This window comes from Phyllostomus hastatus, unplaced genomic scaffold (assembly GCF_019186645.2).
Source record: "Phyllostomus hastatus isolate PE091 unplaced genomic scaffold, TTU_PhHast_1.1 phas_scaffold_60, whole genome shotgun sequence".
NCBI lineage: Eukaryota > Metazoa > Chordata > Mammalia > Chiroptera > Phyllostomidae > Phyllostomus > Phyllostomus hastatus.
In genome coordinates, this window is record NW_025334038.1 from 11,580,165 (window position 1) to 11,594,157 (window position 13,993).

Below are 13,993 nucleotides of genomic sequence, written 5' to 3' on the forward strand. Positions count from 1 at the left end.
GATGATCCTATGGTTTTATCTTTCATTTTGTTAATGTGATAAATTCTGAATCATCCCTGCATCTATGGAATGAATCCCACTTGATTGTGGTATATGATCCTTTTAATGTGTTGTTGTATTTAATGTTAGTTTTTATTTAGAATTTTTACGTCTATGCTCATCAGAGATATTGGCCTATAATTTTCTTTTCTGTGTGATGTCCTTCTCTGGTTTTGGTATCAGGGTAATGTTGGCCTCATAAAATGAGTTAGGAAGTGTTCTCGCCTCTTGAATTTTTTGAAAGAGTTTGAGCAAAATAGGTGTCTTTCTCAATCTGTGAATATTGGATAGGAAATCTGTGGATAGAATGCACCAGTAAAGCCATCTGGTTCTGTACTTTCTTTTGACAGGGAAACGGGGTGGGGGGTGGGGCAGGTTTTGTGATCACTGTTTCAATTTCCTTGCTGGTGATTGATCTAGTCAGGTTTTCTCATTCTTCATGATTTCATTTAGTAAGGTTGTAGGCTTCTAAGAATCTGTCCATTTTTTCTGTGTTGTCCAATTTGGTGGTGGCATATAACCTTTCATAGTATTATTTTATAATCCTTTACATTTCTTTTTTTTTTTAAGATTTTATTTATTTATTTTTAGAGAGACAAGGGAGGGAGGGGGAGAGAGAGAGAGAGAGAGAGAAACATCAATGTGCAGTTGCTGGGGGTTATGGCCTGCAACCCAGGCATGTACCCTGGCTGGGAATCGAACCTGCGACACTTTGGTTCACAGCCCACGCTCAATCCACTGAGCTATGCCAGCCAGGATCCTTTACATTTCTGTGGTATGTGTTGTAACTTCTCCTTCATTTCTGATTTTAGTTTTTTGAGTCTTCTCTTTTTTTTCTTAATAAGTCTAGCTAAATATTTGTTAATTGTGTTTATAGTTTTAAAGAACTCTTTATGAATAGAAGTCTCTTCTATTCATCTTTTTTACTGTCTTTTTAGTCTCTATTTTATTTATTTCCACTCTTTTATCATTTCCTATATTCTACTGACTTTGGGCTTCATTTGCTCTTCTCTTTCTAGCTCCTTAAGGTATAATGTTGCAAACTGATGCAAAAATTCTCAACAAAATACTAGCAAACCAAATTCCTCAGCATATTAAAAGAATTAGACACCAAGTGGATTCAATTAGACACTTGGAATAAATTCCAAGTGGAATTTATTCTTGAAATGCAAGGATGGTTCAACATACAATTATCAATTGATGTAGTACGCCACATTACCAGGATGAAGGACAAAAACTACATGATCATCTCAATTGGCACAGAAAAACCACCTGACAAATTTAGCATCCTCATAAGAACACTTCAACAAACTAGGAATAGAAGGAAACTATCTCAACATAAAATAACAGAGACCATATACGAAAAGCCCCACAGGTAACAGCATACTTAACGGTGAAAGTCTGAAAGCTTTTTTTCTAGGATTAGGAAAAAGACACGCCGATTTTGGCACATGTATTCAACAGAATATTGAAAATTCTAGCCAGACCAATTAGCCAAGAGAAGGAAATAAAAGGCATCCATACTGGAAAAGAAAAAGTAAAATTATGTTTGCAGATGACATGATTTTATATGTAAAAAAAAATCCTAGATTACACACACATGCAAAACTGTTAGAACTAAGAAATAAATATAGCTAAGATGCAGGATACAAGATCGACTTGCAAAAATTTGTACCTTTCTATACACTAAAATGAATAATCTGAAAAACAAATGTAGAAACAATCCCAATTACAATAAAATTAAAAAGAATAAAATACAAAGAATTAACCAAGGAAAGAATTGTAAACCAAAAATTACAAACATTCCTCAAATAAATTAGACATAAACAAAAAGACATTCTGTATTAGTGAGTTGGAAGACTTTACTGTTAAGATGTCAATACTACCTAAAGTGCGTCATTCTGACCTACAAGCCGCTCTAGCCACAGGGCAGTCACATAGGTCTCAGAGACGCACATCAGGCTTGACAAAGGGCAGGCATGGATTTCAGGTGGTAGGTGGCTTCCAATGCCCCTGGGGAGTTTAGGAACCCATGAATATATTTCCAGTTCAGGGACAGGATAACATTCATTAGGAACTAATTTTATCCTTTTGCTATGTAAGAAAAAAGGCATACAATGATGAAACATGACCTATTCCTCATACCTCAAGTTTTGCTAAAAGGGAAAACATCTGGTCTCTCTCTGCTCCCTTAGTCTCTCCTCCCCGAAGGAGGTAGAGTGACTTAAGCCACTGGGAAATATCAGAGAAGGCATAGAGGATAAAGCGCCTGCCCCTTCTTGTCTCTCTGATCAGCCTGTCCCCAAGACTGGGGCTTTCTGCTCTGCCACTTGTATGAGCTAAGGACACAAACCCTAAAGATAGGCCTGGAGGGTCCTACTCTCACTGACCCCAAGATGAGGCCAAGTGGCTGGGGGACAGGGTTTCACAGGACAGATCAGCCTCCTGCTTTGCACAGTAGGGTAGCTGAGGGTGCTGACCTGGACACGGGGCCTGCAAGTGTTAGCCTGACTGAGGAGCAGATCCATGCCATGATATCCCTACTTTATTAACCTCAAAATTGATATTCTGAATTTCATCTTTCTGACTCTCAGTCTCATTTCTCAGGTGCTTCCCAATTTAATGTGTGGAGAGCGGCATTAATAATTATCCTCCCCAATTCTCCCAACAGCAGCTTTCAAAACAACAACCGTAGAACGACGGCATAGCAATGTGTCATGTATGTCTGTTTAAATACTCATTTGATGAAAGCTGAGACATGAGTTAAGACATAGTACTGAAAAGAAGTGCTGTGCGGAAAGTGGGGAAAACATTTTGCGGGATGGCACAGGTGGCTCTGAAGGTGAAGGGCAGCAATCCGGAGTCACGAGCAAGATGACTGCGCTGTATGTTTGGCTACCTAAACTATCTGGCAGACCACTGTGCTGAGAACTTGCTAGGGTCAGGCACTGTGACTGTTCTTTTTTTAAGCTCATTTTATAGGTTGTCAAAATTGTGTTAAGATCTTTCTGAAGCCCTGGCCAGGTGGCTCAGTTGGTTGGAGCATTGTCCATATACCAACCAAAAGGTTGTGGGTTCGATCCTGGCCAGGGCACATACCTGGGTGGCAGGTCAAACCCCTGCCCCACTGCAGAGTGGGTGTGGGGGGGCAGCCAATCGATGTTTCTCTTTCACATCAATGTTCCCCTCTCTCTCTCCCTTCCTCTCTCTCTCAAATCAATGGCTGTATCCTTGGGTGATGACTGAAAGAAAAAAAAAAGATCCTTCCTGAAACAGATCTTAGCTGCCACATAGATAGGGATATTTGGGGTTTCTGAAATATGGTGAACTCTGATGTGGGGAAGGCAAATGTATGAGAGCAGAGAGACTATTAAATATGAACACTTTAGGAAATGCAGAATAATTAACAATATATTTTTAAAGATTTTATTTATTTATTTTTAGAGAGAGGGGAAAGAAGAAAGAGAAGGAAACATCAATGTGTGGGTGCTTCTCACATACCCCCTATGGGGACCTGGCCCACAACCCAGGCATGTGCCCTGACTGGGAATTGAACCAGCAACCCTTGGGTTCTTAGGCTGGCACTCAGTCCACTGAACTGTACCAGCCAGGGCTAATTAACAATATTTTGAAGGTGTTCCACTTGATAGTTTCTAGAAAAAAACCCCTAACATTTATTAATGAGATAGAGCAACTTAGTAATAGAGAGCTAGGAGAAAAGCTGTTAAAGCAGAACCCAGAATGTGTTTCAATACTGGTGACCTTTCCCCATAGGAAATAGAAATACAACCAGGGGGGCAAAGCACCCTCACCAATATAAAGCAACTGACAAACTTGAGAGATGGGACATTTTTCTATGTGTTGGTCATTCAAATAGATCTGTGCAGTGAATAGGAACTTAAAATTTTCCAGTTTAAAAGAACCAAAGGTAGAATGAGAGACAGGTTAATAATATGCTACACAAAGTGAGACAATATTTCCACAACCTATTTTTGATGTTTGATGTTCACGGTTCTGTAGCCCTTAAGTAAACACAATTTTTCCATTTTTCTCTGAAGAGCTCAAGGATGTTGACTGCTTAGACATATAATTTAGAGTGTTTCATGCTTTTGTTTCCAGAGAAACTATATCTTAAATGTTTCACTCAAGAATCTGAAGATTTATTAGTAAGACACATGGCGTGATGCAGATACTGGCCTGCAGTGTCCATGTCATTATGGATGAAATGAGACATTCACATGGACTACCGAGTCTGGTGGAGGAAAAGAGACAGCATGGCTTTTCTCTCAAGGGGAGCAAAAGCCTTGGCCCTTGCCATGACTGGCCTTTATTTCTCTCCTCTGCACAGGTTTGCTTTAGGTGGTTACCTTTTACAGAAAACAAAGGAGCCAATGCTGCTAATCACATCACAGAAGAGGGATATTTGCAAATGAAAAGGCAAAAGTGGTTGAACCGGTTACACTCATCTTTGGAAGGTTTAGGATGGATTTTAGGAAGTTACTTTGCAGTAAATGTTCTCAATTCAGGGTGAGGGAGTTTTTTAGCAAGAGCAAGACTCAAAGTGACCTAGGCACATTGCAGACCTGATTCCCCACGGGAGAACCTATCCGTGGGCGTGGGTCCTGTGTGTCTCCGAGTGGGAGCTGGGCCTACACCACGCAGAACGGTCTCCTACAGTGGGCATAAAATGCTTTTCCCCATCAACAGTTCAGAAAATGTAAAACTGTACTTATTTGTCACAGGAAAATCTCCCCAAGAAATGTACCTTAGGCTGTGATTAATGCTGAGAGTGGGTTTCTTTAGGAATTCCAAATGAGATCTCCCCTACAGCTCTGGGGCTGCTAAGAGCAACTTTGTCGTTCCTCAGAGTTTCTGGAGATCACTGGCCCTCAGTGGCTGTGAACAGGAAGGCAGGCCAGGCTGACGCTAGGCATACACGGTGTGGGTGCCTGAGCCACCCTGCTCAGGAAGTCCTTGCCCCCCGCCCAAAGTGGCCTGAACCCCGAAAGCGGGGGCGAGGACACAGCCTAGCTGACAAGCACAACCGCTCGGGTATATTTCTCTCAGCTCCCATATTGCAAACTGTCATTCCTCTCAGCTCGGGTGTATTTTCACAGCTCCCATATTGCAAACTGTCATTCCCCACTCTCCATTTCCAGTTGTTCCCTGGAAACGGTCTTTCCTTTTCTAAGCCTAAACTGCATCTTACAACTTCTCTGAGGCTTTTCAGAGCTGGGCTGCCCTCCTTCGTGCCACCGACCCCCACTTTGTTTTTCACTTTATCTCCATTTCCTGTGTGGCAGCAGCCGTTTTCTTCCCAGGGGTGGGGGTGGGGCACTGGGCACTTCTTTCTGGTTGCAGAGTCCACTGCTTGCCCTGACCCAATCTGTACCCCGCTGGAACTTTCCATTTGCAATCCATAGAGGGCAGCTTCTTTCATACTGTGAGGACAGGAGAGCAACCTCCCTAGAATGTCCCTGCAGTATTTATTCACCTTCTGAGGTCTTTGCTATTATCGATCTGTCTACCTTTATTTTCAGCTATGAATTCAGCCAGAATGCTTTGTCTCAGTGCACCCCTGAAGTAAAGTAGGTCAAAGCGGGGTTGGGAGAGGAGGCAGGACACGAAGCTCTGAGACAAAGCAAGGAGAGATGGGGATGGGTCAGTCAAGGTCCTGTATAGCAAATGTTCACGGTTCCTCACAGTGTTTTTCTTTCCCCTTTATTGAGATCTAATTGACAAGTAAAAAAAATGACCACCATCTAGTAAATTAACACATTCATCACCATACATAGTTCTATTTTTAGGGGGGGAGAATATGTATATTCTACTCTTACTGAATTTTAATTATACAAAACATCAACTATAGTCACCATGTTATATATTAGATCCTCAGATCATATTCATCTCATAACTGAACATTTGTACCTTTTTATTAAATGCCCCCTACTCCCTTACCTCCCAGTCCCTGGTAACACTTTTCTCCTTTTATCAGTTTGATTTTTTTTAACAATTCCACCTGTAAGTGATGCTGTTATAGAACAACAAGGTGCGGGGGGGGGGGGGGGTGCCTGGGATGGTATACTATTACTGAAAGGAACCTCCCAGGTTCATTATGTCTGCTGCCAGAGGAAAGACATGTCTCAATGCCAGAGATTTGTGAAAAGGAAATGTTTATTTAGTGCTATACAGACTTACAGTAGTGACCTAATGTCTTCATCAAAATCCCAAAGTCCCTTAAAACACCCATAAACACACACAGTCCTTTCTTCCCCCTTTGCCCAGTCTGGGGTACCATATGTCAGAAAAGGAAACAGAAGTCTGTGGCTCAGGCAGCCCCAGTTCTTCCCAGTAATCCATCTCGGCTGGTAGGCCTCCCTTGGTTCCCGGCACCATCTGCTGTGTCGCCGGGATCTCTGCTAAAGCTGGGTGGTGGTTCCCCCTTCTAAAGCTACGGGGGTCCCCACTCTGCCAAAGCCGCATAGCTTTCCTTTCTATTGCCACAGCCACACGGCCTCTCTGCACAATGGCCACGGGAGTCCCCACTGTGGCAAAGCCATGTGGTTCTCCCTCCTCAATGGCTGCAAGGAGGGGGGTCGCCACTCTGTCAAAGCTGAGTAGCAGTTCTCTGCTAAAGTCTCATGGTGATTCTCTCTTGCAGGGCTGCTGTGTCTGGGTTTAAATCCCTGCACCAATCTAACTCTGCAGCCCCATTTCCAACTTCTCCCACAATCAGCTACACTTGCCAGCACTCTCATATCCTTCCAGCTTTACTGGGCTGCCATCGTGAGTCTGGGCAGGCGTGGCCTCGTCATGGAGCTAATCTTCTCCAAGCTCTCGTGAAGGTGCTGTAGCTCAGGGGACCTGCACCCCAGTTACGTCTTGTTGGGGAAATTACTTCCATTCCCCTGGCTCAGAGCAAGGCCACAGCTATTTAACATATCTATGCAACCAGTTAAAGGTTATAGATATGTTAAATGACCACACCACAGGTTAGCTGCAAAGCTGTTGCTATGCAAAACAGCTCTCAATGGCCCTGCTCCATTTGTCCCTTCCCCCAACCCACACCTGTGGGGGGCACTGAGGACATCCTAATATTTCCTGGACACCCTGAGTTCTGGGCCACATTTCAAATCCCTTTTTGGGGCCCCCCTCTTGGCTGCACCCTGTTACAATGCCAGGTAGCATTTGTTTTTCTATTTGCCTTACTTCACTTAGTATAATGCCTCCCAGGTTCATGTTGTTGTAAGTTGCAGGATTTCCTTTTTTCAAACTGAAAAATATTACACTATGTACATCTACTGTTTTCTTTATCCATTCATCGACAAGACACTTGTTTCCATGCCTTAGCTATTGTGAATAATGCCGCCATGAACATGGCAGTACAGATATCCCTTCGAGATCATTGCTTTTGTTTTCCTATGCACATATAGCTAGAAGTGGGGCTGCTGGATCATAAGGTAGTTCTATTTTTAATTTCTTGAGGAACCACCATACTGTTTTCCACAGTGGCTGCATCAATTTACATTCCCATCAACAGTGCACAAGGGTTCCCTTTTCTCCACACCCTCCCCAACATTTGTTTTCTCTTGTCTTTTTGATAATGGTCATTGTAACAGGAATGAGATAATATCTCATTGTGGGTTTTGATTTGAATTTCCATGATGATTAGTGATTGTTTTTTTGTTACTGAGTTGTATGAGTTTCTCATCTATACTGGATATTAACCTCTTACTGGATAAGTGTTTTGCAGATGCTTTCTCCCATTACATACCATATTTTTTGGACTGTAAGACGCACCCCCCAAATTTGGGAGGAAAATGAGGGTGCGTCTTATAGTCTGAATGTAGCCTACCTGGCTCACTGTGGGGGGTGCGACGGTGGAGTGGGGTCACAGGTTATTAAATATTTTACATTTTTTGCTTCAAAATTTGTTTCCCTATTTTCTTCCTGTAAAACCTAGGTGCGTCTTATAGTCCTAAAAATACAGTAAGATTGGTTTTTCATTTTGTTGACAATTTCCTTTGCTGTGCAAAAGCTTTTCAGTCTGATACTTGTTTATTTTTGCTTTTGTGGTCAGATTAAAAAAATCATAGCTGAGACAGAAGTCAAGGAACTTGATCCTATGTTTTCTTCTAGGGGGTTTTATGCTTTCAGGTTTAATGTTCAGGTCTTGAATTGTGTGTATGGTATAAAATAGGGGCCAGTTTTATTCTTTTGCATGTAGTTATCTAGTTTTCCCAACACTGTATTGAAGAAACTATCCCTTTCCTATTGTATATTCTTGGCTCCTTTGCTGAAAATTCATTGAGTATATATGCATGGGTTTATTTCTGGGTTCTATTCTGTTCCATTGATCTACACATCAGTTTTATGCCAATACCATAATGTTTTGATTACCATAGTTCTGTAATGTAGTTTGAAAGCAGAGCGCATGATGTCTCCAGCTTTGTTCTTCTTTCTCAAGATTGCCTTGGCTATCAAAGGGTCTCTTGTAGTTCCATAAAAATTTTAGGATTTTTTCCTATTTTTATAAAAAATTACATTATAACTTTGATAAGGATTGCATTAAACCAGTAGATTTATTTGGGTAATACAGCCACTTTAACAATTATTCAGATCCATGAACACAAAATATCTTTCCATTCATTTATGTCTTCTTCAATTTCTTTCATTAAAGTCTATAGTATCAGTATACAGATCTTTTACCTCCTTGGTTAAATTTATCCATATTTTATTCTTTTCAATGTTCTTACAGTGTTTTTAATTTGAATTTTTGAAATCCGGCCAAGAGTTGACCACCTTCGTGGGTCATTTCACCCCAAACCATTACATAGTTCCTACATCTGAGAATGTGCTCCCTAGAACGACCACCTTAGTTTGCTCTAAAGAGCAAGCTCCACCCAAACCTGACCTACTTAGACCAAAGTGTCACTTGCAAACACCCTATGCTGCAGGAAAAGCAGTGTGAAGATCTCTTAGCTCTCAACTGTGAGGAATCCTAGGTTACCCTGGCAATGAGGCAGAAAACTTTAAAGAGGCTCACCAGCAAAACAGAAAAAAGGCCAAAGAAAGCCCAACCTAATTTGTAAAATAAACAAGACTCTTTGATCTTATACAGTGAACGTTATAAACTTAATAAAAACTCTAAAAGGGAAATTCATGTGTATTATCTTTCTAAAAACAAGTCCTCTACATTGTAAAACATAAGATACTGATTAAAACTGGAGAGTCACTAACAAGGTTGCATCCATACAGTATTTACAAACAAGTCTTTTGTGAATGTAATTCTTCCTTGAACCTGTATTTTGTGTAGTTCTGATTCTTTGCATTCATGACTTCATCATATTACAGGATTGTGCTCTGGTTTTATTTCATCATCACCCTTCTACTTTTTTATATCGATTACATTTTATTTTTAAACACATATCTCAGTCTGATCATGCTTTAATATAAAATGTTTAATCATCATCACTTCTTTTAAAACAGGTACCAGAAATAAACTTTTAATAAGACAGAATTTTAAAAACAAAAAGCGGTAACTAGGACACAAAAGGTGCTCTGACAGCCAATCTAGTTTTGTGCATGAGAACAAACTAATAATTGAAGTTTAAGGGGTATTTTATATTTTATGTTTTTAGTTTTAAATATTTTTAATAATTATTTTACCCAGAACTCCTCAATTGTCCACAGACAGCAGGGGTCCAATTAGCTTATTTTCAAAAGCATTTGTTTCAATCAAGACAGCTGGCTAAGAAATACAACAAAAAAGAAACACTCAAAATGTGTATCCCAAACCCTTTTGGAGGCATTTAGTGAACAAGAGTCTCTCTTGCATACTAAGCAGGCCAGTCACACTTCTCCCAGTATTCATGAATAATGATGATTTGCTTCCCAAATTTCCCTTATGGTTTTGCAGTGTTCCATTTTATATGCACAGAAGTCTAGAACCAATCCTAATTCAGCAGCATTTGCAAGTAACTGAGACTATATTTTTCAAATACCATCTTTGCATAATATCATGATTAAGGTATAGTAGGGGGAAATGAGGGCTTAACAAAACCTTACTGAAACATAACTGAGAGTCTGCATGAAATCAGGAAGATCACAGAAATATTTAGTACCACATTTCAGGATTTCTGTTAAGTACTTTCAAAAGGTAGTGAACACTAAAAGCATTTAATATGAAAAGGGAAGTTGGATCATTGATTTTCTGAAAATTTCCCCTTCCAAAATATTAGACAAACACGAAAAAACTTGAGTTACATTCCTCCACATGTAAACCATTTGTCATCCATTCAAGATTTTTATACTTCATTTCTTCACCAAAAACCTCGTGATGTCGGATCCGTGCTTTGCTGCCAGAGATTGTCTTCTCACCTGACTCCTTTCCTTGGATTGCCTGGCAGTTCTCTAAAAGGTAAAAATAGGAATGTGTTCACATGTTGGGGAAAAAGTAGTAGCTACAGAAAGTCAAAAACTCTTTCTATTCTGCTAGTCTGGAAAAACTACATTATCACCACACTCACCAGTGCTTTGACATCAGGGGGCTACCAAACCACAAGCAGAGGACCCCAGTGGCTCTGCTAAGTGCCCTGATGTCCTAGGTTCACTTAAGACCAGATGCTGAGGAGAAAACACATAGCTTTGGGGGATGTCTTGCTACCCAGTGAGATCTGTGAATCCCTCAATTCGAGGGTTGAGGGGAGGAGGCTATGATTCTCCTCATCCAAGTGGGAGTCTGGGAGCTTTTTGGAATTTTCCAGAATGCAGCACATACAAGGCTCACCTCCTCCTTCTTCTTTGGAATTCCCAACCCAACAGTCAAACCAATGCAGAGAAACCAAATGAGATAGAAAAGAACTGAATTCTGCCATTCCCACAAATAAAAATTTTCATGAGAACCTGAAAAGTGATTACAAAAAGGGGAGCATTTTATTTTGCTATATCTTAATTCTCTTATTGGTCTTAAATGTGCTAGTAATGTGACCAGATGAGAAATCAGGACACATTTCCCCCCAACTGGAGTTCATGGACATTTGAAGTGATCCAGGTAGAAGGGTGAGGAAAGCAAAGAATGTTCAAATGGAAAACAAACAAAACTCCTGACTATATGACATATAGTATAAATAGTACATGTAGTATAGTATAGTAAAAACTATGTTTGTGAAGAGAGGAGTCTAAAATATTAAAAGAAGGCTAAGAAAATGCTCTTGCAATATGAATTCTGGCAAAAGATCTGAACAGACCTCAAAACTGTAAATACAATTGATCAGCATTTTCACAAACAGCAGGGTCTTCAGTAAACAAAATGGTGGTGGCCATTCTTCTCCCACTGTGTGGGCACTAATTAATGCAGTTAAACGAGCACTCGCCTTCACTGACGCCAGGGAGCAGCCTGACAGTGTAAACCTTTGGAAAACAGCTTGGAGATAAAAATACCAGCCTCAAAAATAACCAAACACTTGACTTAGTGATATTTTAGATCTGAGAATCTATCTTAAGAAATGACCTCAAAACATAAAAAAATGCTTGGCAACATTATGTATAAGAACTAAAAAGAATGTAAATAACTTTAATGTTCATCAGTATAGGAATGGCTAAAAAAACTATGGTACAGATCTACTCAACAGAATAATGTGCGGCCATTTTAGACAATAACATTGTGAATGCTTATAGAAACATGAGAAAATGCTTAAATCTGCCATAAGTGGAAAAAAAAAACATTAGATACCAAGTTGCATATTGAATATATGCTTCTTCTTAAGACTATCTCAATGGGCAGATATGGCTTCCTTTTGCTGGGCTGGCTGTTAAAACTTCGTCCTAGTTGACAAACAATACTATGTCATTTTTAAATAAAGATTTTATTTATTTTTAGAGAGAGGGGAAGGGAGGGAGAAAGGGAGAGAAACATTGATAGGTTGCTTCCCTACATGCCCTGACCAGGGACCGAACCTGCAACCCAGGCATGTGCCCCGGCCAGAATCGAACCGGCAACCTTTCGCTTTTCAGGATGATGCTCAACCCACTGAGCACGCTGGTCAGGGCTACTGTGTCATTTCTCCCCTCTTGTTTTAAGCAACAAGTAATTGCTCAAAGATGTGCCAAGGTTAATGGATTTCATACTTTGGCCAGGAATGTACTGTTTGCAATGTTGAATTGAATTGGTCCTAGAGATAATTTATTAACGTTCTTAGACATTGAAGGACATCCTTAGCTGTAAATGCAAACATATGTTACTGCCCCAGTTCACCAAACTTCTAGCTTGATGGTCTGGGTCTTTTCAAGAAATATGCAAATTGTATTCATTTTCATCTAGGTGGTGTGAAATTTCCTGGTTCTGGAATAAATTAGAAGGGAAGCAGCTTCTCTTTCACCTGTGACTGAGAAGTTAGGCCTTGAGAGGAAACACGAGTGTTAGGTGATGAAAGAAATAAAACGCATTTTGGATCCCAAACCAGAGATACGGATTCACCAACAGCATCTTCCACGCTGGTGTGCACGATGAGTAATTTAAGTCCCAGGATGGGGTCAAATGTGTCTGAGAGCTTCACTGACCTCTCTGTGGCAGAGTGTGCAAAGAGTCTGCAGGTTGTCCAGGGAGCACTGTCCTCCTCCACCAAACACCGGCTTGATGTGGTCCACCTGCCAGAAATGCCCTTCCCCTGGGTTTCTTATCATTTCATTAAGCTGCAATAAGAACACAAGATCAGCACCTTTTCACATACACTGTGGGAACTGTTGGTTTGGCATTGTGCAATCATGTTTCTAAAGCAAAGTCAGAGGGAAAAATACATTAGAATGTCTTTTTATAGCTTTTTTTTGTGAATAGGAAAAAGCCTTAGGTTAGCAATTTGAAAGCAATAAAACGTGTTCCTGAAAAAGTTATTTTTCCCTTACCTAACCCTTTCTGAAAAATTATAAGCAAGTATGAAATACCAACACTCCTGACAGATTGGGAAAAATCAGTTGCTTCTGCACTTTGGAGATACTTTACATAGTCACTAAAAACAAAACTGAGAAATGAATAAGAACAGATTAGTAACTTAAAAGTTCTGAATATTACTGACTCGAACAATCTATAATTGTTGACCTAAATGCATTCGTTTCTATACCAATGAAAGTTTAATATTAATAGCTATCACCGGGAACTTTTATGCTATTCATCTGAGAATCTCCCAAGTAACATGGGCTGGTATAGTATTTCTAGAGCAAACTTCTATAAGTCGCATATTTTTAATAAACAAAGATGTCCATTTAAAGCAGGCATGGTTTAGGCCGTCCACATATGCACACTTTATATTTAACCAATGATGACTTACATTCAAATGGAAAGTATTTTAACATTTTACCTAAGGTAGTAAAACCAGCTCACAGCGTAGCTGTGCAGTTGTTTAAATATCACGAGGATGAGTGTGAAGGATGGTTTTATTTTTTCTTGGTCTTGAACAAGGAAGACATTATAACCAACTTCACAGCTGACAGCCGTGGGAACCTGTGTTGTAGCTCTAAAGCACTTCTAAGGAAACTTGTCAGACCTGTGACGGCACAGGGATGTGATAATGGTGCCCAGCCTGAGAGACGCCCCAGGTGGCAGCAAGCTGGAGCAGAAGATTTTGTCCAGCTGTGGCTGGCATTGTTAGAAGCAACTACAAATGGCAGTCTTATGGATCTAGCAAATGGCAAATTCTTAGGGAAAAAATCCATTTTGGTATTACCTTTCATAACCAATTCTTTTGCTTTGAACAGTCTATATTTTGACAGACTCTATGATCCAAAAGGTGTTCCTTTATTCTTCCTAGTAATTAACAAATCGCTTGGGGCCAGTCTTCAACACGCTAAATTCACCTGTTGAAAGAGTCACTCCCTCTCAGACTGCTCCTGTCCCACCTGAGCCCAGTGGTGCTCCCTATCCTCTGAGCACTTTGTTTTAGATGTATATGAAGTTACT

The 13,993-nt window shown here is 40.3% G+C and overlaps 1 protein-coding gene across 1 annotated transcript in view; it reads right to left on the reverse strand.

Annotated features, from left to right (window-relative positions):
- Positions 1-8,620: 8,620 nt before the first annotated feature.
- Positions 8,621-13,993, reverse strand: part of ZRANB3 (zinc finger RANBP2-type containing 3) — a 226,103-nt gene continuing 220,730 nt past the window's right edge. The window contains exons 20-21 of the mRNA XM_045826044.1: positions 12,601-12,732; positions 8,621-10,452 (exon numbers count right to left, since the gene is read on the reverse strand). Of these exons, the coding sequence (XP_045682000.1) occupies positions 10,354-10,452; positions 12,601-12,732 (231 nt within the window). The 3' untranslated portion in view covers positions 8,621-10,353. The remainder of the gene's footprint in view (positions 10,453-12,600; positions 12,733-13,993) is intronic.